The sequence below is a fragment of the Bombyx mori genome, chromosome 4, assembly GCF_030269925.1.
Source record: "Bombyx mori chromosome 4, ASM3026992v2".
NCBI lineage: Eukaryota > Metazoa > Arthropoda > Insecta > Lepidoptera > Bombycidae > Bombyx > Bombyx mori.
Genome location: NC_085110.1, coordinates 3,753,856 through 3,776,612, shown reverse-complemented (window position 1 = coordinate 3,776,612; position 22,757 = coordinate 3,753,856). Strand labels below are relative to the sequence as shown.

General features: G+C 35.3%; 2 protein-coding genes across 2 annotated transcripts in view; both read left to right on the top strand.

Moving 5' to 3' along the window:
• The first annotated feature begins 525 nt into the window (after positions 1–525).
• On the top strand, positions 526–6,388 carry LOC101739506 (transcription initiation factor IIB). Its single transcript, XM_004929131.5, has 5 exons — positions 526–684; positions 884–994; positions 1,345–1,645; positions 2,368–2,724; positions 3,024–6,388. The coding sequence occupies exons 1-5, from the start codon at positions 602–604 to the stop codon at positions 3,183–3,185; spliced, it is 1,014 nt and encodes a 337-aa protein (XP_004929188.2). The 5' UTR covers positions 526–601; the 3' UTR covers positions 3,186–6,388.
• A 5,177-nt stretch (positions 6,389–11,565) lies between these two features.
• LOC110385712 (uncharacterized) overlaps positions 11,566–22,757 on the top strand; it is a 120,744-nt gene continuing 109,552 nt past the window's right edge. The window contains exon 1 of the mRNA XM_038010546.2: positions 11,566–11,850. Coding sequence (XP_037866474.1) covers positions 11,778–11,850 — 73 coding nt within the window. The 5' untranslated portion in view covers positions 11,566–11,777. The remainder of the gene's footprint in view (positions 11,851–22,757) is intronic.

Here is a 22,757-nt window from a genome sequence, read left to right as displayed (position 1 = left end):
ATTATTTCTAAAGAAGATAGAAATTTAATAAGATGTAATTAAAAAAATTATATCTAAGAGCGCTCCGCGCTATCGCTATCGCGATTTATAACACCTAGACAGAAATGAAGTTTCTGTGTAAGCCCGAAAGTATTTTAAAATATTTGTGATATTAGGGGAAACGATAGTCCAAACAGCTTTCTTAGAAGAAATTATTTCATATGGGGTCCCACATGAAATAATTTGATACTTGAGAACTCCGGCCCATGGAGCCTTGCTCCACGCGAGACTGATCATATTAATTACAGAACTATATAATATCATGGACCTGTCTTTGATCATGCGTAATCTACTATTTCATACTGTTGAATATCCCTTGCATTTGAGAAACCAAGTTGGCATGGCAGCACTACTAGCAGTTAAACTAATAATTTCCTACATTAAATTTAGAACAACCACATTATTATCAAAGTAATTCACTAATAAAGTACGATACTTGGGGAAAAACTAGACACAAGCGCTGCTTCACTTTAATAATGTTTACTCATTTTTGTGCATGATTTAATACCCTTTACTATGTCACATGCCTGTCAAGATCAAAGAATAAAACAAAACTGTGTTTATGGTATTCAAATTGACAACGACATTAAAAAAATATTTGGAGTATTGTCTATGTTTTCTGACCACCATGGCGAGTACATCGAGGTCTGTTTTTCTGTGTTATTTTATTTATATTAGCTTTAAACCGAGACTTAGTTCATTTATACAAAGCCGATAAGCAATACGATAGATATTCGTGATGAGTAAGTTGGTGATAGTACTTAAGTGGTGTTTAAAATCGCGTTAAAATAGCATACGATTTCTACTTGTTAGATTGTGAACCTACTTTTGTTTGTGTTTTTAGAATTGAGGCGAATAAAGTGGTTTGCTATGCTCACCCTGATGCGCCCCTTATCGAGGATTACAGAGCGGGTGATATGATATGTTCTGAATGCGGTTTGGTGGTCGGAGACAGGTAAGTTAGTACCTTTATTTGCGAAACAAAACGTTGGAACGCGCGCGCTATTCTACTGTCATGTCGTAACAACAACTTCAATAGCGACGCATTTGATTTCTATATTTCGAGGTCGGTATATAATCAATTTGTACTGTGAATATCATTCACATTAATGTTACGGGAATTCTTTAAGAATATTATGAAGTTCACGGAGGCTAAGTGAACTTTCTGAAGTAACAGTGAACAGAATATTTAATACACAAAACGCATTTTTCGTGCTTTGAAAAATTTTGGAGTTGATACATAAAAATGACAAAAGAAACATTCTAAATTGCTACATTCTTAGTAAAAAAATTCTTACCTTGCAGAGTCATAGACGTCGGTTCGGAGTGGCGTACTTTTAGCAATGAGAAGTCTGGAGTAGATCCGTCTCGTGTTGGTGGTCCTGAAAACCCACTTTTATCTGGAGGTGATTTGTCAACTATCATTGGGCCAGGACGAGGAGATGCATCATTTGACAGCTTTGGAGTTTCCAAATATCAAAATAGAAGAAACATAAGCAGCACAGATAGAGCCTTAATCAATGCATTCCGAGAAATCAACACAATGGCGGATAGAATTAATCTTCCAAAAACTATTGTGGACAGAGCAAACAATCTTTTTAAACAGGTAAATTTAGTACTCTAGTATCCAAACATCTAAATATGTTACTCTTTTGTGCCATAAAATAGTATTATCCCATCTTTCCCATAGCTATCCTAAATCAACCAAGAGATTCAGCATTCTGTCGATATGGCATCATATTGAGATTGCCAACAGAAAAACTTGTTATTTTTTATGAATTGATCGTTTATTTTATTATTTTTATTATTTATTTATGTTATGTACTGATTCTTGCATATTAATGTATATTGGCTAAGTTAACATTTAAGTCGTTCTCTGTTGGTTGATGCAGAAAAGAAAGTATGTGCATTGATTGTTATACTATATTTACTATGTATAAACTAAGTATGTTTATTAGACAAACCTAGGATTACATAACAATATCTATATTTTAATACATACATACATAGAGTATTATAATACATAAATATGAAAATGTTTCACATCTCATTTGAGATTAAGCACTTTTGTATGTGTTCTCTCTTTTAAGCTGGTGAATTCAAATGAATAGCACCTCAAATTCTAAAGGTTTTTTTTTATTTTTCAATACAATACCTATTTGGAAGCAGAAATGTTCAAGACAATTCAATAGTCACACTAAAATTTGAAAGGATAACAAAAAAAAAACCTCTAATAAAAGTAGAATTTAATTTTCTTAGGTAAAATTCCTACTAGGTTGAATTTTAAAAATTAGATTTTTCATTGCATTGCATTCCATCATATTGCAGGTTCACGACGGTAAAAACTTGAAGGGTCGTGCCAATGATGCTATAGCTTCAGCTTGCCTCTACATTGCTTGTCGTCAAGAAGGTGTGCCACGTACATTTAAAGAGATCTGTGCCGTCAGCAAGATAAGTAAAAAAGAAATAGGAAGGTGTTTCAAATTGATTCTGAAAGCACTGGAGACTTCAGTTGATCTCATTACAACAGCAGATTTTATGTCTCGGTTTTGCTCGAATTTGGGTCTGCCAAATTCAGTGCAACGCGCAGCTACACATATCGCAAGGAAAGCTGGAGAGCTGGACATAGTGTCTGGAAGAAGTCCTATTTCAGTTGCTGCAGCTGCCATTTATATGGCTTCACAGGTATATTAATAAATTTATTACTATTCTACTATAACCTATTCTTCATCATTGTAGGCTTAAGGAATTAATGACAATAATGAAATATTTAATTCAATTTGTAATTGACATTTTAATATCCTCAATATTGAAAACATGATTGCTTCATGTCATAAATGGGCAGGATTCCTACTGTAAATATGCAAATTGACACAATTTTGTGTATTTGATTTTTATCAAGCATTGTACATCCCCTTTATTGTGGAAGTCACTCGTGACCACATGTTTATATAGATATTATATACATTTTATTACTATTTCAGGCATCAGAAGACAAACGCAGTCAGAAAGAGATCGGCGATATTGCTGGTGTTGCGGACGTTACGATCCGACAGTCTTACAAATTGATGTATCCATCCGCAGCAAGACTGTTCCCTGAAGATTTCAAATTCGCAACTCCTATTGAATTCCTACCACAGATGTAGACTACATGTTTTTGTACTATTAGAATTGCTTTAAAATGTATGTGAGCAGTCTGAAAAATCTTGTAAGTTTTCTTAATGTTATAGTTTGTTAATATGTCCTAACTGGATGACTCTTCTTGAGAAGAATTCTCATAAAGATATGCCCCCTTAAATAAGTATGTTATTCACATATTTTATACTGATCAGTTAGATCACTAATGATACTGTCATAATATGAATAATAATATGTCATACTCATCCTTGTCTACCTTCTTAATGAGGTAATTCAGTGTATTGATTACAGGAGTATATATACCGATAATGAGTGATACAAATACTATTCCAACATTGGCTGCAGAACTGCAAAGATATTTTCTAGAATTCGAGCTAATAAGAATTAATTAAATAACATTGGTGCTTTTGTACATTACAATATTTAGTTAGCAATGTCCTGACTACTGCGTTTTTACATAACTATTGATTAATTTTAAAAAGTGATATATAACTCAACTCACCATGCACTTTTGCAGCCCCCTTCATATTAGAAAACTATTATTTCTTCAATAAAATATAAGTAGTTTTTGTTTATTCTAAGGACTCAAACTCATATAGAGGGCTGAACGGCTATTTGTTTTAAGGGACATTTCGCTTAATACCCGACATTTACCTATGTAATTAAAGATCCGTTTTATTTGGTATTGGCATCATCAACAATTCGATGTTTTAGAACTTTAATTTAGTTTACTCCATTCAAATAGCCGAAGACGTTTTTTTGTTATGATATTTTTTCCAAATTTTAAACGTTAAGTGGCTCTCCTGTAAAATTGCAAATATGTCGCTTAAACCACATAGCTTTTCACCCCTCAATCGTGTTTTCAAGCTTGTAAATTCCAAGAGCATAAGGTGTCATGAAAACTTGGAAAAAAATTATCATCATAACTTACCAACTTCAAATGTTCAGTATAATCTATGAGGCGAATGTCTATAAATTTTTTGGTTTACAAATAATACCGTTGCGTTATTTCGAATTTTGGAAATCGTTTATTAGTAATTGTGAATGCAAAAATGAGCATGTGATAAGTAAAGAATAGGGTAAGCGTATATTATGTAGTGTGAATGTGGAATAGATGTAACGCCATTACCAGTTTAGGAGTTGAACTGGGTACAGATCGCACAAACATTTGATTGTACATTCTGTGGAAAATTAATACCAAGCATAGCTCAGAGAATAAGAAAATACAGATTACAATAGACCAACAAACTAAAAGTAATAACATGTGAGTGAACAATGGATGATCTTATCGCAAACTCCTTTCATGCAGTTCGCAGCCATAAAAAATGTCACAACTAAATAATAATATCATTAATAATTACTCACCCACAAAGTTGTAATTTTCGTAATTGATAATTTCTTCAAAAAATTTAAATTCAATTATAGAAAGTTTTTTTTTTTTTAAACCAACAAGTACTTAGGCAATTGTTGATTTGGCTTTAAAGTAAAGAAAAATAATGTACCGCTTTATTTTGTTCATTTAATGTACAAAATTGAGGGTAGCCAACAAAAGTTCCTTAGGATTGTATGTATGTAAGGCCAAGATTTTGGGACATGAAACGGAATAAATACTATAATACTATAATTATACATATAATATAAAGTATTCTATTAATGTAAATGTATGTATATTTTTAATCTTGTTATAATATCAAGGATGCCTGCGTATTATTATTGTTATCGATGTAAAACTAGTTTTTAAGAATATAATTTTCGATAGAAGTTTTTGAAGCGGTGTTTTTGAAGACAGCACGTTTTGTTATTCCACTTGACAGGGTTAGTTAATATTTAGCTCTGTAAATTTAATACCCGTTTCCACTATGTCAGTTTTGCCGTCTCACATGGCTGTGATCGGTTTCTGGCTGATCAATTTGAATCTGAAGTTTGGATCTAAAGAAAACAGTGCTTTGTAAGTTGATCGAATATTTTGTCACTGCAGAGCCGATCGGAATACCAGGCCGGCAATGGAACTTGAACAATTAAACACGTGTCAACGACCTCGCTGTTTATGTTGATTTCATTAACACTACATCGTTCTCACTTCACTTAGTATACCGGCATTGTCAAACCAAAATCTGCTATGTGCAGTTTTTGAGATTTTTACTTTTTGACCTTTTCGTATAGTTCACAGCCCTATCTACCGTATAAAAAAAAACTGTTATGTGTCTATAGCTTTAATATTTTTCTGTAGCTTTCATTTGATATAGTTAAAAAATCATCTTCATATAAAACTTTTACAAAATGTTTTTACTCGTTAATTCAAAATAGAGTTTTTGCACGTAGCAGATTTTGGTTTGACAGCGACGTACTTTGTAACTGCGGAAGTCATATTAAACCCTAATGGTATACTAGCGCCATTGCTTGGTCCTTTAAGCCTGATACTTTGATCTTCATTACTTACCTCAATCTTCCATACTTCGGCTTCGTTCTGTACCGAGACGTCGTACCACAATTATATTTTCAGTTATTAAAGATTAAAGTTAGAACTTAGGTAGTTAACCGACCAGCAATGGACAGGATACGGCAATGGAATAGTTTAGTGTCATGTAACAATAGTATTACATAAAATATTGATCATATTTTTTCTTCTATGGAGCTTAGAACATATTTATGTAACTTCAATTAGGGTCGCCGGGACGATCAAACAGATTCAGAAACAAAATTATTTCATTATTATGGCGTACTTATCGCTACTCAGATGGGGTCTTATCTGATTCCGCGCGAAATTTAAATTTAATCGTGTTCCAAAAAAAGATTAGTTATTTTTTTATTTCGGTGATTTTTTTTAATCAATCTTGTTAGCAATCACGAAATATACTACTGCATGTATCACAGACAATTATTTGAACTTTTTTTTTTTCATTTAGTCTTCTCCGGAATTTGTTTCATGTTTATTGACGGCTGTAACTTTGACATTTTTCGTTTCTAAGTTTACTACTTTAATGACAAATGACTTGAGGTTTAAATGATTTGAAAAAGGAAAATTTATCTGTTGACGAACGAAAAGAGGTTTGTTTCTGCTTCGTAATTTATACGAAACGTTTGCTTTTAAGGTAAAGTTTTACTTTGTGATTTTTCTTTATAGCTTAAGGCGACGACGTATTAATAAACTTAATGTAAACGTTTTTTTTTTTGTAAAAATACCAATAAAGTATGTTTAATTTAAGCATAACGTTTGTTTTATTGCCGAGATGTGTTGTACAACGAAATCGAGATCAATTTATTCGTCAATTTTTTTTGTAGATCTATAAAATTCGTATACAAGGAAAAATATATATAGTTACAAATACCTTCTTTTTTTTTAAATATCTACTAATTGATGTCAATTACACCTAGGATTTTTATAAGCTAAGTTGGTACGTGAACGGTATTAGATTAGGGAGCAATATACAATAGGCAGCACCTGTAACATTGAAGAAAGGCCATAATTGTCGTGGACGGTGTCCTGCAGTGGATTGTAGGTCATCTGCTTAATGAGGCCATAAAATGAGAGGCAGCAGCCAAGCAAGCGGCCCAACTGTGTGCTTAATTCGAGGTTTTTAACGTTCCCGATAGCGTAACAGTTAACTCAAATTTGTATGGAGTTGGAACGTTGGCAACGTTGGTGCTGGCAACGTTGGCGCTGTTCCAACTACATACTTTGAGTTAACTTTTACGCTATTGAGAACGTTCAAAAACTCGCAGCACCCTGAAGTTTAGCATTTAAATCGACGCAGCGTCACAGCTGCCATTGGATATAAGATCGAAATATCGATTGCTTTATTTGGTGTCTCCCGTAAACAACTCAATCTTATAACCGCTACCCGATAACAAGTAATTAAAACGTAAATTTCTTGAGATACCAGCTCAAGTGCCTTAGCAGAGACGTGTCTGCATTACACGTTCAATTATCGTTTACATCCACAAAGCCTTAATATCGATGTCAGAAGAAATGAGTTATGAACTATATCAATTCGTTATTTGCTTTTTATTGCTGCCAATGATCTTACATCCCATCCCACCTGATGACATGTGAGACGACACACAATTGCTTCGTAATGGAACGCCTAAATGTTATGCCCCAGAGATAAGAACATTTTAGGTACCTGTGTACGTATTTATGTAATAAATTGCTTACAAATACACAGTTGTTTACAAACACAACGGGCATCTTACTTACCAAGCCGGGGACGAATACGCTGCGATAAAGCTTAATGAGAGATATTACCAATATTTTCGAGCATAAAGAAAGTCTGTTGCCGTAACATTTTAAACGGAAGCCGCGGGGTGCATTCGCAGAGAGGTAGTTAGGATAAATATGTGGGGACTTTAATTGTTTTGTTTTATAAATGCAACTATTGCTTTCTTCCTCCTAATTAACAGGTTTTACGTTCGACATCCCTTTAGGAATACAACAGACGGTTTAAGAGGATTTAATAATAATTTAGGAGGTATACACAGGGATTACACGATTAGAGCTTCTAAAATACGGACCGGCGAGAATTTCAGGAAAGATTTACATGCGTAAACATGTTTTGCAACTTAATATCTTGTTTGTCGCTTGATTTCAAGGAGATAATCCTATAGTTTTCTTTATGTTTTCAAAATATATAGTTGTAAATCTCAGCCAAACAAAGCCTAACAACTGTATTTATTATCTGCTCATTTTTATGACGGTACTTAAGTAAGATTATCTATCTATCTCTTAGGTTTATGGCATTCCCTGAACAAAAATGAATGACAATTTAGATTAAATCGTCTAAATGACATAATAATATTATGTACATACATATAAATATATAATATATATAAATATCTATAAAATATCTATAATCTAATATAATATATATATAATATCATCGCACCTCCCGCCATCGGAGCAGAGTTCATCCATATTATCTGGAACCGCTGCGTTCATCGACAGTGCGTTTCCAAAGATCTTTTTTGCCACGTACCATCCGGCTTTGGAATGAACTCCCCTCCACGGTGTTTTCCGAGCGCTATGACATGTCCTTCTTCAAACGAGGCTTGCGGAGAGTTCTTTATGGTAGGCAGCGGCTTGGCTCTGCCCCTGGCATTGCTGACGTCCATGAGCGACGGTGACCACTTACCATCAGGTGGGCCGTATGGGCGGTGGTACCTACCCGTGCGGACTCACAAGAGGTCCTACCACCAGTAATTACGCAAATTATCATTTTGCGGATTTGTTTTTGAAGTGAAACTTCCTTATCGGCGTTGGAAAAAAATTTTATGATAATAAAATCCTTTTGTTTAAACTTTATCTAATTTAACTTTTTTGTATTCATGTCTATGATAATAAAATCCTTTTGTTTAAACTTTATCTAATTTAACTTTATTTAACCAATTTCTAGAAAGTTGCATGTAGATCATTTTTCGAAAAATAAGGCCATAAATAAGTTTCACTTCTTACGTGTGTACACTAGTACACGCACACATTTTTTTAATTACACGATGTTATTCCTTCACCGTGGAAGTCAATCGTGAACAATGTTAAGTATTTAACTCTTAATAAAGTAAAGTATTTATAAAAAACATTTTGTACCTTAAAGCCAAGAAAACAATACGTAATTTACACTAATATTTCTCAAGCAATAGATTTTACAATGGCTTCCAATTTTAATCTAAATGACATTACACCATTTTAACGTGATTTACGGGCGACAGTGACGACGAATATTTTATTACGGTTTTATTCTTTTTACCAAGTTACTGTGATGTTTGTGGAACCATCAAAGTAAGAACCGTAACACATAATTATGTTTTTTATTAACGACGACCACGACTATACACGTAATGTAACGACACGATAATGCGGGATTTACATTACGAAATTAGTGTCATGCATGTTGAGCTCAGTTTCACGAAAGTAGTTTCGATATATGCGAAAGTAATTTCGTTAAAAAAATAGTGCCGCGAAATCCACAGTATCGCAGTAACCATAGCGCCTTCAGCATCAAAGCTATAATTTGCTATATTCAATGTAGCTAAAGAAATGCTTATATATCTATAAACTTAAAAAAATACTATCAAGAAAATAGAAAGTTGGTAGATTCGAGGATGGTCAACAAGAAGGCATTTAGGTGCAATGAAGTTAGTCTCTGAATTAGCAGATGAAGATCCTGAGAGTTATAAAAACTATTTTCGAATGAGTGAAGATAATTTTGATTTTTTACTGTAGGTGTTTCGGGTCCCAGAGACACCCTTGTCGCTGATATTCATTAATTAAGATCTATATTTTTTTCTGTACTCTTCTTTTAATATAAGGATGCCTTCAACAGTGCGGTTGTTTTTGTTCGGGCTTCATGTTTACTGGTGGAAGACCTTTTCTCAGTCCGCACTGGTAGGTACCATCACCCCGCCTATTTCTGCCGTGAAGCAATAATGCGTTTCGGTTTGAAGGGCGGGGCAGCCGTTGTAACTATATTGAGACCTTAGAACTTATATCTCAAGGTAGGTTACGTTGTAGATGTACATGGGCTTCAGTAACCACTTAACACCAGGCGGGCTGTGAGCTCGTCCACCCATCTAAGCATAAAAAAAATAAAAAACAGTATTTACATTATTATCTTTCGTACTATGTACATTTTTATTTGTTTATGGCCAATGAAGAGTCTATTTTCTGGTGGTAGGGCTCATTGCGACCCGGCCGGGAACAGTCTTTCAATTTAATTACCGTTTTATTAATTGTGACTCAATCACGGAGGCTTTGAGAGACGTTGGTTTATAATTAATTGAATTAAAGACGAAGGTTTGTGTAAGGACAGTTGGCACATTGTTACAGTTTTCTCACAGACACAGCTTGCTGAGTCTCTTGCTAGATCTTCTGAGTGCGCCGCGATTCCGATTCGGTGGTAGATTCTGCGAAGCACTGCTCTTGCTAGGGCTAGTGTTAGCAAATTCTCTCAGGTTAAGCTCGTGAGCTCACTTAACAATTCGAGCGTAGCTGAAATAACCCATTAGACTACTAGCGAACAGGTAGGGAAAAACTAAAAGTTTTTGAAGTTATACTTCTTTAGGCGCGTTATGAAAAATTGATGAGAGTGAAATTTTACGATGCGCGCGCACCGTGACACAAAATTAACAGAATGAAGTTGCCCACTAAATCGCTCATTACAATACGACCGACGTAACTAGGCGAGTCTGAATACCTATAGCCGCAGGGGAACTTTCCGAACCGTACCGAGAATTACCGAATTTATACGATGTCAAGAAAAGGGATGTCCAATATGCGTGTTTGAGGATGTTGTTTAATCGATTTTTTTTCAAATTGATTCAAATTTAAATAAAAAAAGAAATAAATTTAATTAAAAATAAAGTATAGGTAACTTCTTACGCGCGTACATACATACGTACACGCACCCTTTTTTTAAATCATATACTTTAATTTTGTTGTTGTTAAAGTCAAAATGATGATTTAGATTAGTCATAAAAGAAGCTGGTTCAAAGATGTAATCAAAATGCAGTTTGAAAACTAACTAATTTATCAACAATGCTGTCTAAAATAGCTTGGTGATAAAAAAAAAATCTTATACTTTTCATAGACTTTTCATAGTCATCCGGTGCTCGCAGGGTGTCGAAACCTGTAGGAAAACCGAATACCTTACCGAATACATTATCCCGTTTCTAGACACGAAATCGAAGTCCCAAACTTTCAAACCAGAACGCTACACTAGAACTAGCCGGCTTGCTTGTATTTATCAATGTCAGCAGTAAATACTCAGAGAATTCTGTTAACCATTACTCTTAGCCATGTATTACGTCAACTATGAGATAAGTTGAAGTGGTGCTATTCCAGACGCGAGAGGCTCAAAAAGGTCTACTAAAAATATGTTGTTATAAACACGAAATATGTACTTATGTTTTTTTATATTTTTTTATTGCTTACATGGTTGGACGAGCTCACAGCCCACCTGGTGTTAAGTGGTGACTGAAGCCCATAGACATTTACAACGTATACGCCACCCACCTTGAGATATAAGTTCTAAGGTCTCAGTATAGTTACAACGGCTGCCCCACCCTTCAAGCCGAAACGCATTACTGCTTCACGGCAGAAATAGGCAGGGTGGTGGTACCTACCCGTGCGGACTCACAAGAGGTCCTACCACCAGTAATTACGCAAATTATAATTTTGCGGGTTCGATTTTTATTACACGATGTTATTATATTATATAATCCGTTTTACCTTTTTCTCTTAGATTAAAAATTAAAAACTTCAAAAATGTTGTTCTTTATTTATAGACTGCGGGCTTTACTAAAAGCACGATCAATTTGCCACGGTTTTTCCGCTACGTGCTACGAAAAAGCTACGACACTTCGAACAATACTGACAAACAATTCAAACATTACGTTCAGTATCGGTCCAACTCTCGTACGGGAGGGTTGTGTCGCTCTGCACGATCCACGCGTTTCCGTATTTACGTACGCGGCATTTCTAATTGAAATCCAATTAAAATACAATGACCCAGTGGCGTTGCGACTTGATAATAGGATAATCGTTGTTCAGTAACGTAATATGTAGTGTTTAGTTGATTGAAAATGTGTTCAGAGGATGTGAGTTCGGAATGATGTTGAGAGAATCCCGATGGCGTTTAGGATTGATGCTCCTGTGCTTTTACACAGTCGATGGATTAATTGGTAATTAATATGAATGTATAGTTAATATTAAAAAAATGTGAGACTCAATAACTCAGTCAAGCAAAAAAATGGCGATGCGGATTTGGATAAATTTTCGTACAAACATATATTTTAAATTGAGTTACCTACTTTACATATTTTTAATGTGATAAATGACACATTATTATCCCGGGCAACGCCGGCTACGTATGGCTTAATGAATACGATGCGTTGCATTATTTTTTAATTATAAATTTTACACGAGTGAATCCGTAAGGAATTCTTAGTATATCTTATTTAAATTAATTGGGAATCACTTTTGAGGTTATTGTTTGTTAAATGCATTAGTGTCTTGTATTGTCGTGCGTGCTTGTAACGACATTGGTAAGATTGAGAAGTATAGACATTAACATTGCTATAAATCGAATTAACGTGGAGGCTCTCATTATGAGTAGTCCGTTTTTTTTTCTTTCTTTATTAGAACCATACACCTATTAGGTTAAGTCGGCTAGGAGTCCGTTTAAAGTTTTATTTGAAGCTAATGAATGATCTTGATCAACTCGTTTGAGTAACGTTTTCCTGTGGCGGGAGTCTGTCTCTTCAACAAAGATGTTTGTCATTCGAGAGCTGGGTGTATTTCTCTTTGTCTGTACGTAGTACGTCTCTGGTACGTAAAAATAAGAAATAAAACGTGGTTTTGATGGTGATACGAATATTTATTAAGTTTACTGAGTTAACGAATGCTCAAGGATATTTATTCTGAAATGTATTACATAACATTAGTGACAGTTGCGTTAGTTTTAAGCCTGGGTGCATATTGTACGCTTCTCTGTCCGGCTTGTTTCCGGCGCGTGTCTGGAAACTTTCTGCGTGTGTTCTTTTTTAGAAAAGACCGCTTTGCAGATAGACTTTAAGGTTGTTTACTTATCTACGCGATTGGAAAAACAAGAGTCCTCAGCCGCAGGTTTTTTTTCCTTAGTAGGTGATCTAGTGAGACCATATCAGCGTAACCTTAAGTAGTAGGTGAGCTCACGGGGCTCAAGCCTGACGATGTTGCTAACACGAACCCTAGCAAGAGCCGTGCTTTGTAGAATCTACCACCGGATCAAAACGCGACCCACTGAGAAGATTCGGCGAGAAACCCAGTGGGCTGTGTCTGTGAGTTAATTTACTCGCCGAGCCCTTCGCCGCAAGTGACGGGTTCGACGAAAACGATAACCGGAGGTTTGGTAGTTTTTTTTTTAGCGTTGCTCACGATCGAGGAGTGTGATCACTAATCATCAGGCCCTAAGCTCCTCTCACTTCGAAGGAACAATAAAAACACATTACTAAAACTCAAGTGGCCGTCAAACCAATCTAACTTCCAGTTCGATTTCGATTCCCTAGGTGGCTAATTTTCGCAATCTACCCAAACCACACCCACACGCGACCACACATAATCACTGAATCAAATTACGCTTTCGTGTATCAATTATGCGAATGACAAAGTTATTAACCGTGACATAATAGTTAGTAGAACAAAGTTTTTCTGCGAGAAGTAGACGACATTCAAAACAACGTGGGCAATGTCTATGTCAATGTCAAAGTCTAAGCAATAAAATAATATTTAAAAAAACTCATGACATTGTATCATGTTATCTATATCTATACTAATACTTACTTAATATTATAAAGAGGAAAGATTTGTTTGTTTGTTTGTTTCGAATAGGCTCCGAAACTACTGGACCGATTTCAATAATTCTTTTTCCATTAGAAGCCGACATTATCCCTGATGAATATAGGCTACTTTTAAAAAAAAAAAAAAAAATTTATTTTTTTGGTTTCATGTGTGTTTTAATGTTTCCGAAGCGAAACGAGGGCGGGTCGCTAGTTGGTGGTATAAAAGTGTTAGAATAAATAGTTTTTCATTATTTATGTAAAATATAAATCGTTTTGGCAAAGCACGTATCGGTACTCGAAATAAGATAAGCAATTTCTCTATTATTTTAAATTCTCGGACAGTTTATCCTTACAAATGTCTCAGCAACAAAGGGCTATTTGCCCTGTCGCCTTAAAGGAATCAAGGTCGTTTGTAACTTAAAAAACATACCGAGTGATTTATATTATACTATTTGCTATTTGCTTTAGTAATCAATAATCAATATCGAACTCTCTTCGACATAGAATTATCTTTTCTTCAATTAATAAAATTGGATTAACAAAAAAAAGTCTTACCCCTGATTGCTAAATCATTTGAAATGCACGGATTTGTTTAAGCGTCTATTACAAATTGATGGTATTACTCGTATGTAAGACTGACACATTTGCTATTTATTGATGCAGTTTTCAAAATATTTCTGCTCATTTAGGAACGAATTGCTTACGTACCAATCGTACTTAAGTAATAATTCACCTGTCCGCGGGTCTGATCTGGTAAAGACGCTCACCGGCCTGCCAATAACCGGGTCTATAAAGACCGCCGAGGATAGAAAGACGTAAGGAAGTATAGTGCATCGAGTGGTGATCATTTTAAACTAAACACGACCTTCAGCAATAAAGAGACCGACTCACCGACCGACCGCAAAATTATAATTTGCGTTATTACTGGTGGTAGGACCTCTTGTGAGTCCGCGCGGGTAGGTACCACCGCCCTGCCTATTTCTGCCGTGAAGCAGTAATGCGTTTCGGTTTGAAGGGCGGGGAAGCCGTTGTAACTATACTTGAGACCTTAGAACTTATATCTCAAGATGGGTGGCGCATTTACGTTGTAGATGTCTATGGGCTGCAGGAACCATTAAACACTAGGTGGGCTGTGAGCTCGTCTACCCAGCTAAGCAATGAAAAAAAAAACAGACGGAGAAGAATAATTCTTGCCTAAACTTCGATTCCCGTCTCCTTAGCAGAAACGCATTTACATTTGACAGGCGCGGAATATTCCCGAACTCTCTTGCCTAGTTGTCGAGTTTACTCTGCTCCGAGATTAGTTGGAGAGACAGCGCGCTGACAAATTTATGTTAAACGCGTTATTGTTGGGTCGCATTTAGTACTGCGCTTAGCTATAATTAACTATAATAGTGGTCCCATGGTAGTCGAAATTCGACTATAATTAATTGAAATTATAAGTTTAACACTGTTATGAGTCTATTGTCAATTTTAGCTTCTATAATCACAGATTCCACCAAGACTACCACTTTGGACAAATATTAATAAAGACAAACAATATTCAATCTATTCTCGATTTGGCCCTAAACTTTAAGCAATAAGAAAAGTTTGACAATAACATAGAGTATATATGCGTGTGTGTGTCAAATACACGGTAGTGTGTGTAATGTTTTTATGATTGATTTAATGTATTTTTTGTGTATAGGTAATTTAAAAAAATATTAACATTCTGCATTCCTTCTCTAAGTTCTCTAAAAGTGTGAGAAATTTCATACTCCTCCGTCCGCGCAATTTTCGTAAAAAGGGGTACAAAGTTTCTGCTACACGTATTAATATATAGATTTAGATAATATCATTATAATATTGTTTGTAAATGGTTAGCGTAAGACACAAAATCTAAATGAAGATAATGCAATGATATTTAATATTCTAGTCTAGTCTGGATGCATGACCCATCGTTGTGGCGAGGCTTGGGGAGCTAACTCTATGTCCTGCAGTGGACGTCTGTGGGCTGGAAGATAAATTGTGCGGTATTTTTTTATTATTTTGTTTGCATATATGGTTGAACGATCTCACAGCCCATATACATGGGCTCCGGAAACCACTTAACAATCAAGGTGGGTCAAGGTGGGTCACTTAACAATCATTTGTTCATAAATGCGCCACCCACCTTGAGATATGAGTTCTAAGGTCTCAGTATAGTTACAACGACTGCCCCACCCTTCAAACCGAAACGTATAACTGCTTCACGGCAGAAATAGGCAGGGTGGTGGTACCTACCCGTGCGGACTCACAAGAGGTCCTACAATCAGTAATATATAAAAATACTAGCGACCCGCCCTCGCTTCGCTTCGGAAACATTAAAACACACATGAAACCATAAAAATAAAATAAAAAAAAATAAAAAAAGTAGCCTATGTTCATCAGGGACAATGTCGGCTTCTAATGGAAAAAGAATTTTTCAAATCGGTCCAGTAGTTTCGGAGCCTATTCGAAACAAACAAATCTTTCCTCTTTATAATATTATAGTATAGATTCGATATTAATGAAAAGTAAAATTTTGCAGACACTGATCACACTTCGATTGCGCAACTTTAGCATCGTTTCCTCTTGTTCGCTTAGCTGAAGCGACTTTAATGAGAACGAAAGCTAAATTAGTGAGCTTGTTTTCGGAGCACATTCGTAAAAACCGGTTTTATTTATAAAATATTAATTTTTTTCAAAGAGAATGTTGCCATTTTTTTTAAGGTGATGGTACCTACCTGTGCGGACACACAAGAGGTCCTACCACCAGTAAATTAAATTAAATGTTTTTTTTTCTGTATTCGCTTAACTCAAATGAAAATGCTTATCTGAGGCCGATCATCGTGAGGCGTTTAGAGCATCATCTGCTGTTTTTTCTTTTCTTTTTTTTAAGTAATGTATTAGAAGAGTATTGAGTTGTAAATATGTTTTTTCAGTAGATAGATTATCACACTGTCTAGTGTTAAGTGGTGATCCATAAATATTACAACGGTGCCACCACCCCCCAACCTTGAGACACGAGGTCAAATTCACAATTGTACTGGATTAGAGCGAGGACACTGTAATTCTAGTACATCTTTTTTTTTTGTAGGCTCAGGTTTTTAGGTAAACGGTTCAAATACAGTTTCCACTCATTAGATACGAGTTAAACAAATAAAATTGCACAAAATTAAAAGACAACTATTTTTAATTTAGGCCTTACGATTTAAGATTGATCCTTAACAAATAGAAAGACCTCAAGCGTACATTTACTTGGGCTCTTTTTTTCCTAGCTATTCTAGTAACCTTGAGGGATTATAATAGATTAGCCGAACAAGTAGGTGAGCTCACGGGGTTCTAAGCTGACGACGTTGCTAACACTAGCCCTAGCAAGAGTAGTGTTTCGCAGTATCTACATCGGATCGGAAACGCGACCCACTGAGAAGATCCGGCAAGAAACTCAGTGGGCTGTGTCTATGGGTTAATTTACTCGCCGAGCCCTTTGTCGTAAGAAACGTGTTCGACGAGAATGGTGACTGGACCTTACTTTACTTGGGCCATTTTGAAAGTATCATCGTAATTTCTTTTTTTTTTAATCAACCATTGACACCGGAGTAGTTTTTTAAGATGCTAGCGATTACCCCTAAAATACTTTGTATAACAGGGCACGTTGCTGTGTGACGTGACCTTTACACCAGCGTCTGCTTAAGGTCGGGAGACGACAGATCTACCTGTACCCGGAAACATAGGAGCTCTTGATTGAGATTATTTACGAGCGCACTGTCTGTTTAAAAAATTACGTTTGATTGTTCCCCTGGCGTTTGTGACGTCCATGAGCAACACTAACCGCTTAATAACATAGTGCTTAGTGCGAGTTTTTTAACGTTCTCGATAGCGTAAAAGTTAGCTTATATTTGTATAGAATGTGATCGTTTGCCTACGTTTGCCGCTAGGGGCGCTGTTCCAACTGCATACAAAAATGGGTTAACTTTTACGCTTTCGAGAACGTTATAAAACTCGCACTAAGCACACAGGTGGACTGTTCATTCGTCTGTCATCCATGGAATTAACAATAACAGAATTAAAGATATTTGAAATTCAATAGTTTGTCAGATCAAGCTCTAAAACGCCAAATTTCAAACATAATGTTGCTAGTTGTTAAAATTTTTAGATAAATAAAATAAATTAAATTACTTTTAAATTAAAATGGCGATTGCATGCAGCAGAGATGCGAATGTTGCGATGGATGTGTGGAGTAACGAGAATGGATAGAATACGGAATTAATATGTTAGAGGAAGTCTGAAAGTGACACTTGTGACAGAGAAGCTGAGAAGTGCGCGTTTGGGATGGTATGAACATGTGATGAGACGAAATGAAAATGAGGTTGGTAAGAGAGTGTTAACTATGAATGTGGACGGATATGAAGAGGAAGAGGTAGACCTAAGAAGAAATGGATGGATTGCGTGAAAGACAGGGTAAGAAGGGACTGAGCGAAGAAATGGTATATGATAGAAGAGTAGGTATGGAAGGAGAAAACATGTTGCTCCGACCCCAGGTGACTGGGAGAAGAGCAGGAGAATGATGAATGATGACTTTTAAATTATAACTTCAGTTTCTATGACAGCTGTATAACAAAGAAACATCATTATTTCATCACACCGTGATCCCATAAAAAACACAATACATAAACTTTTCTCCCTACAAACTAACTAATATACAAATCATAGGCACAGCTTTCATTTAAAAAAAAAATATCCCATTGGCTAAGCGGCCTTCTGTCGGGGTTTTATGCGAAATTATCGTGTGCGAATTTCACCCTCGGGGGATGAATGCTAAGGGTGAGACGTTCGATATGTCGCTAACTATTATGTTCCGAAATTGATTATGAGGTTGATTTATTTTGAGGTTGTAAAGTTTGTTACACAAATTCTTACAACGTTTTGGAACGAAGTTCCTCATGGGACGATGCGGAAAGGTACCCTAACTGAGAAAAAACGTCCGTAGCGTAAGATTAGTAATGCACACAATGTACGACTTAACTTTGTAATAACGTAAAAAAAAACATATTTTTTTATTATTCATTGACTACGATCTCAGAGCGTTCGTTTGCGCAATACACTAACTCTTATGCAAATAACCGTGAATGAAGTGTACCACAATATGTTCGCACGTTACTGAATGACGTATCGTGGGTTGTTGCGAAACCTCCAGTTTTATTTTCTTTATACCTCGAATAGAACTTAAAATTAATATTTTTACAATAAGAAACTTCGTCCCTATCCGGTGTCCCACGACACCACACATCTTTTTTTAAATTTCTGCTTGGGATGTGTTTATCCCAAATTATAACTACATAATATTTAAATTATGCTATGTCAAAAAATTATACTTCTATAGTTCACATAAATAATAGGAGGATCTTCTGAAAAGGTATATAATCTTTAACTATTTTCACGTATAAAATTAAAACAGGTAATTTTCATAAATTAATAAATATGTAATTAAATTAGGACTGAAGAATTTCGATATACATTTCAGTATTTTCAAGGCGATTTTTTTTTGCTTATGTGGCCGGACGAGCTCACGTCCCACCTGGTATTCAGTGGTCACCGGAGCTCATAGACATCTACAACGTAAATGCCGGCACCTATCTTGTGACATGAAGTCTCAATCTTTACAGTACAACGGCCTACCCACTCGTCAATCCGAAACGCATTACTGCTTCATGCACAATGCAAATTGCACACGTATCAAGGATCGATGCAAATACAAGTATATTATAATTTTGTCGTCATTAATAATTCCTATGATCATCAGGTTGGAAATAATGAAGATTTATTTACATTTTTTGACTTCATTATTTTTGTTTTTAAACAATATTATATATTATCTATTCCGTAAACAAAAACATTTCAAACATCTTTTGATCAAGAAACTGTTTCTTTCTACCTTTGAAATAAATGACTTTGCTTTAACTTAAAGTTCAAAATCGCTTAATTTACTTATATATATATTTTTTTTTTAATTTTTTTTTTATTGCTAGATGAGTGGACGAGCTCACAGCCCACCTGATGTTAAGTGGTTACTGGAGCCCATAGACATTTACGATGTAAATGCGCCACCCACCTTGAGATATAAGTTCTAAGGTCTCAAGTATAGTTACAACGGCTGCCCCACCCTTCAAACCGAAACGCATTACTGCTTCACGGCAGAAATAGGCAGTGTGGTGGTACCTACCCCTGCGGACTCACAAGAGGTCCTACCACCAGTATTTTTCACGGTGCGATCGTATTAATGTGAATGTTGTTTATTAAAGTTATCGAAATCTGTAATTTAATTATAATGAACTGTTTTTAATTCTTAATGCAACATTAATTTTATTTTTATAACAAACAGATTTGTGGTTTTTTGTCACTGAAAATTTAATGGGTAATTTCCTTATTGTGTTTTTTAAGTCATTTTAGAAATTCTAATAAGTTCATTCATTGACTGTCAATAATTTTTTTGTATTGTTTTACTAAATTTAATTACGTATATTCAAAAATCTATTTTATACCATACGTTTTGTATCAATTTTATTTTACAGCGTCTTATTATTTTAACAGTTTTATTGTATACGTAAATACAATTTAAGGTGACAGGCAATTTATCAGTAGCGAATAGGGTTGTCGAGGTGCGATAGAGTGCCCGTACACAAGGCAATGTTGCCAGCGGTGTAACGATTGATTAATCGTTTCACATTTCGATTTTGTACTAGAACGTTTGATAACGATTATCACCATTTACTTTTATGGGTCAACCATTAGCTTTTACGACACGTACTTAAGTTAGGAACGCGGTGCGATGAACGATTGTATAAGAAAATATTGTAAGTAAATTCACGAATACGTATTTTTTATTCGAGATATTATTGATGTAGTATTCATTATCGTTTGTGAAACTTTTCTGAAATTTCTAACCTTAAATTTCAAGTCAATTTCTTTAAATTTAAATTTGTCAAAAATATTCTCGCCTAATCACTTAAACGAGAGAACTGTAAAGTATTAATAAAATTTAAACAGATATACGGTTAGGTGATACTGAAAATCGTTCCTAAAATAAAGCTGGAACCAAAGTTTGTAAGACTGGCCTACAGCAATCATTTTGGTAAACAGAAAATAACAAACCGCTCCACGTACGAATATCCCGGTCCTATTTCTTGCCAATTATTGAATTTAATTTCCATTTCTATGTACCTAAACGTTGTTTCGTACGTGACCTGAAATATAAAGTGAAAGGTCCTCGGAAAATTAGGAAATCTGTCAAGTCCATGTTATTATAATTGAGATTTCACATCCGCCAGGGTCGCTGTTCCAACTCCATACAAATTTGAGTTATTTTTACGCGATCGAGAAGTTAAAAAACTCGCACTAAGCACACTGATATTCGGTACGTCTGTTTCAATACACACTACAAATTTCACTCCTTTACATATATGTATGTAAAAAGCGCGTGTATTTTCACGCATGATCCTTTCAATTCAGAGGCCGTGTTAGGTCAGGCAGTTAAAATAAATATTTAACGCTGGGGCTCCCGAGTGATCTCCCATGGGTCTGTAACTGGGGGACGTAAATTTGGACTTGTACTTTGAAATGCAATAATTTAACGGGTTGTAATTAATATGTAATTTAAAAGATAGGTTGTTTCTGTTGTCAAAAGAACAGTATCGCATTGAACAGTATATTCCCTCATAATTATTTATTATAAAAAATATGTGTTTGAGTACAGCGTGAGTTAGCAAGATACAATTATTGTTGTTCGCAATTTACGATCATCATTGCCATATTATAGTATTTGTTAATTCTGTAAAAGGAAGCATACTGTTCTTTCGGAAGGCAACTTGCGGGGACTGTGTATTAATGAAAAAAAAAAAGCGTTAATTAAGAAGGAAGTGGATAATCCATTATTCGCTGAAAAAATTCATAACATGTACAATTTTCAAAGGAAAAAATTATGAATAAGCAATTTCAAAGCAGCCGTTCTTATCATGGAACATCACTGGGTCAACGGCGCGTTCACTCGGATCCCGACGATCCGACATTACTACGAGTATATTACATTTAACCTTACGTAATATATTCAGTAGTCTTTTGGTAAAAATATCTCGATAACCGTAATATTAAGTGCTAATATATTCGTCTGTCAAAATTATATTAGCAAATTATGTTGGCTAATAATTTAGTGCGAAACTCTGACCAGGAGAATCAGAACAAAAAAATCTTCCCTTTTTGCGAGTCATAGACAAAATGCAGACTACTTTTACGATTGAAGCTCGCGTTTACTGTATTCATTTTATTAATTAGGACGTTTCGAACATATTAAATTTTTCATTGTCACTAAAAAGTCTAAGGTGCTATTCGTCGGTATATGAATATTGTGCTGATCTAATCTTATTTACAATTATTAATTCATCGTTTCTTGGCCGACTTCTTTCTTTTCAAGGAAAATTATGGGAAATGTCAGTAGCAAAATACGTATACGGTAGGCAGCGGCTTGGCTTTGCCTCTGGCATTGCTGAAGTCCATGGGCGACGGTAACCACTCACCTTCAGGTGGGCCGTATGCACGTCTGCCTACAAGGGCAACAAAAAAAATACTAGAAAAAACGTAATAAAAAAATGAGACGACGACATGGTTCAATATTTGTTTATGTATAATGGAAACAGATCTATCGTCCCTTCTCTAGACTAGAGTGTAAGAGGGTGGAACCCTCGACGTATTTGTACAAAGAATTGATTCGTACAGCTTCCCTGAGGTATCTACAAGTGAGTAGCTTGTGTTGACGCTTATTGTTCTCAGGAGTCCTGGCAGACGCAATACGAAATCACTGTACATACGTAGGATTTTATTTCCTGTCACTTAAGTGTATTGCAACGACAAGTGATTAAAATGCAAACTATTGATAATTCTGCGTATGTCAGTTTGAAGCAAATAGCTCACTTGGTTGAACAAAAAACGTAATTTGTGAAAGTCTCTATCGCTATGAAGAAAGAAAAATACAAATTTATATGCAGCGCCTAAAAGAAACTCTAGGCTGTATGATTAAAAAAAAAGTAATCTATCTTCTATCTATCCATATATATAAAAATGAATTGCTGTTCGTTAGTCTCGCTAAAACTATAGAACGGCTGGACCGATTTGGCTAATTTTGGTCTTGAATTATTTGTGGAAGTCCAGAGAAGGTTTAAAAGGTAAATAAATATAAAAATTCTCGGAATTTAATAAAAATAACAATTTTCTTTTTC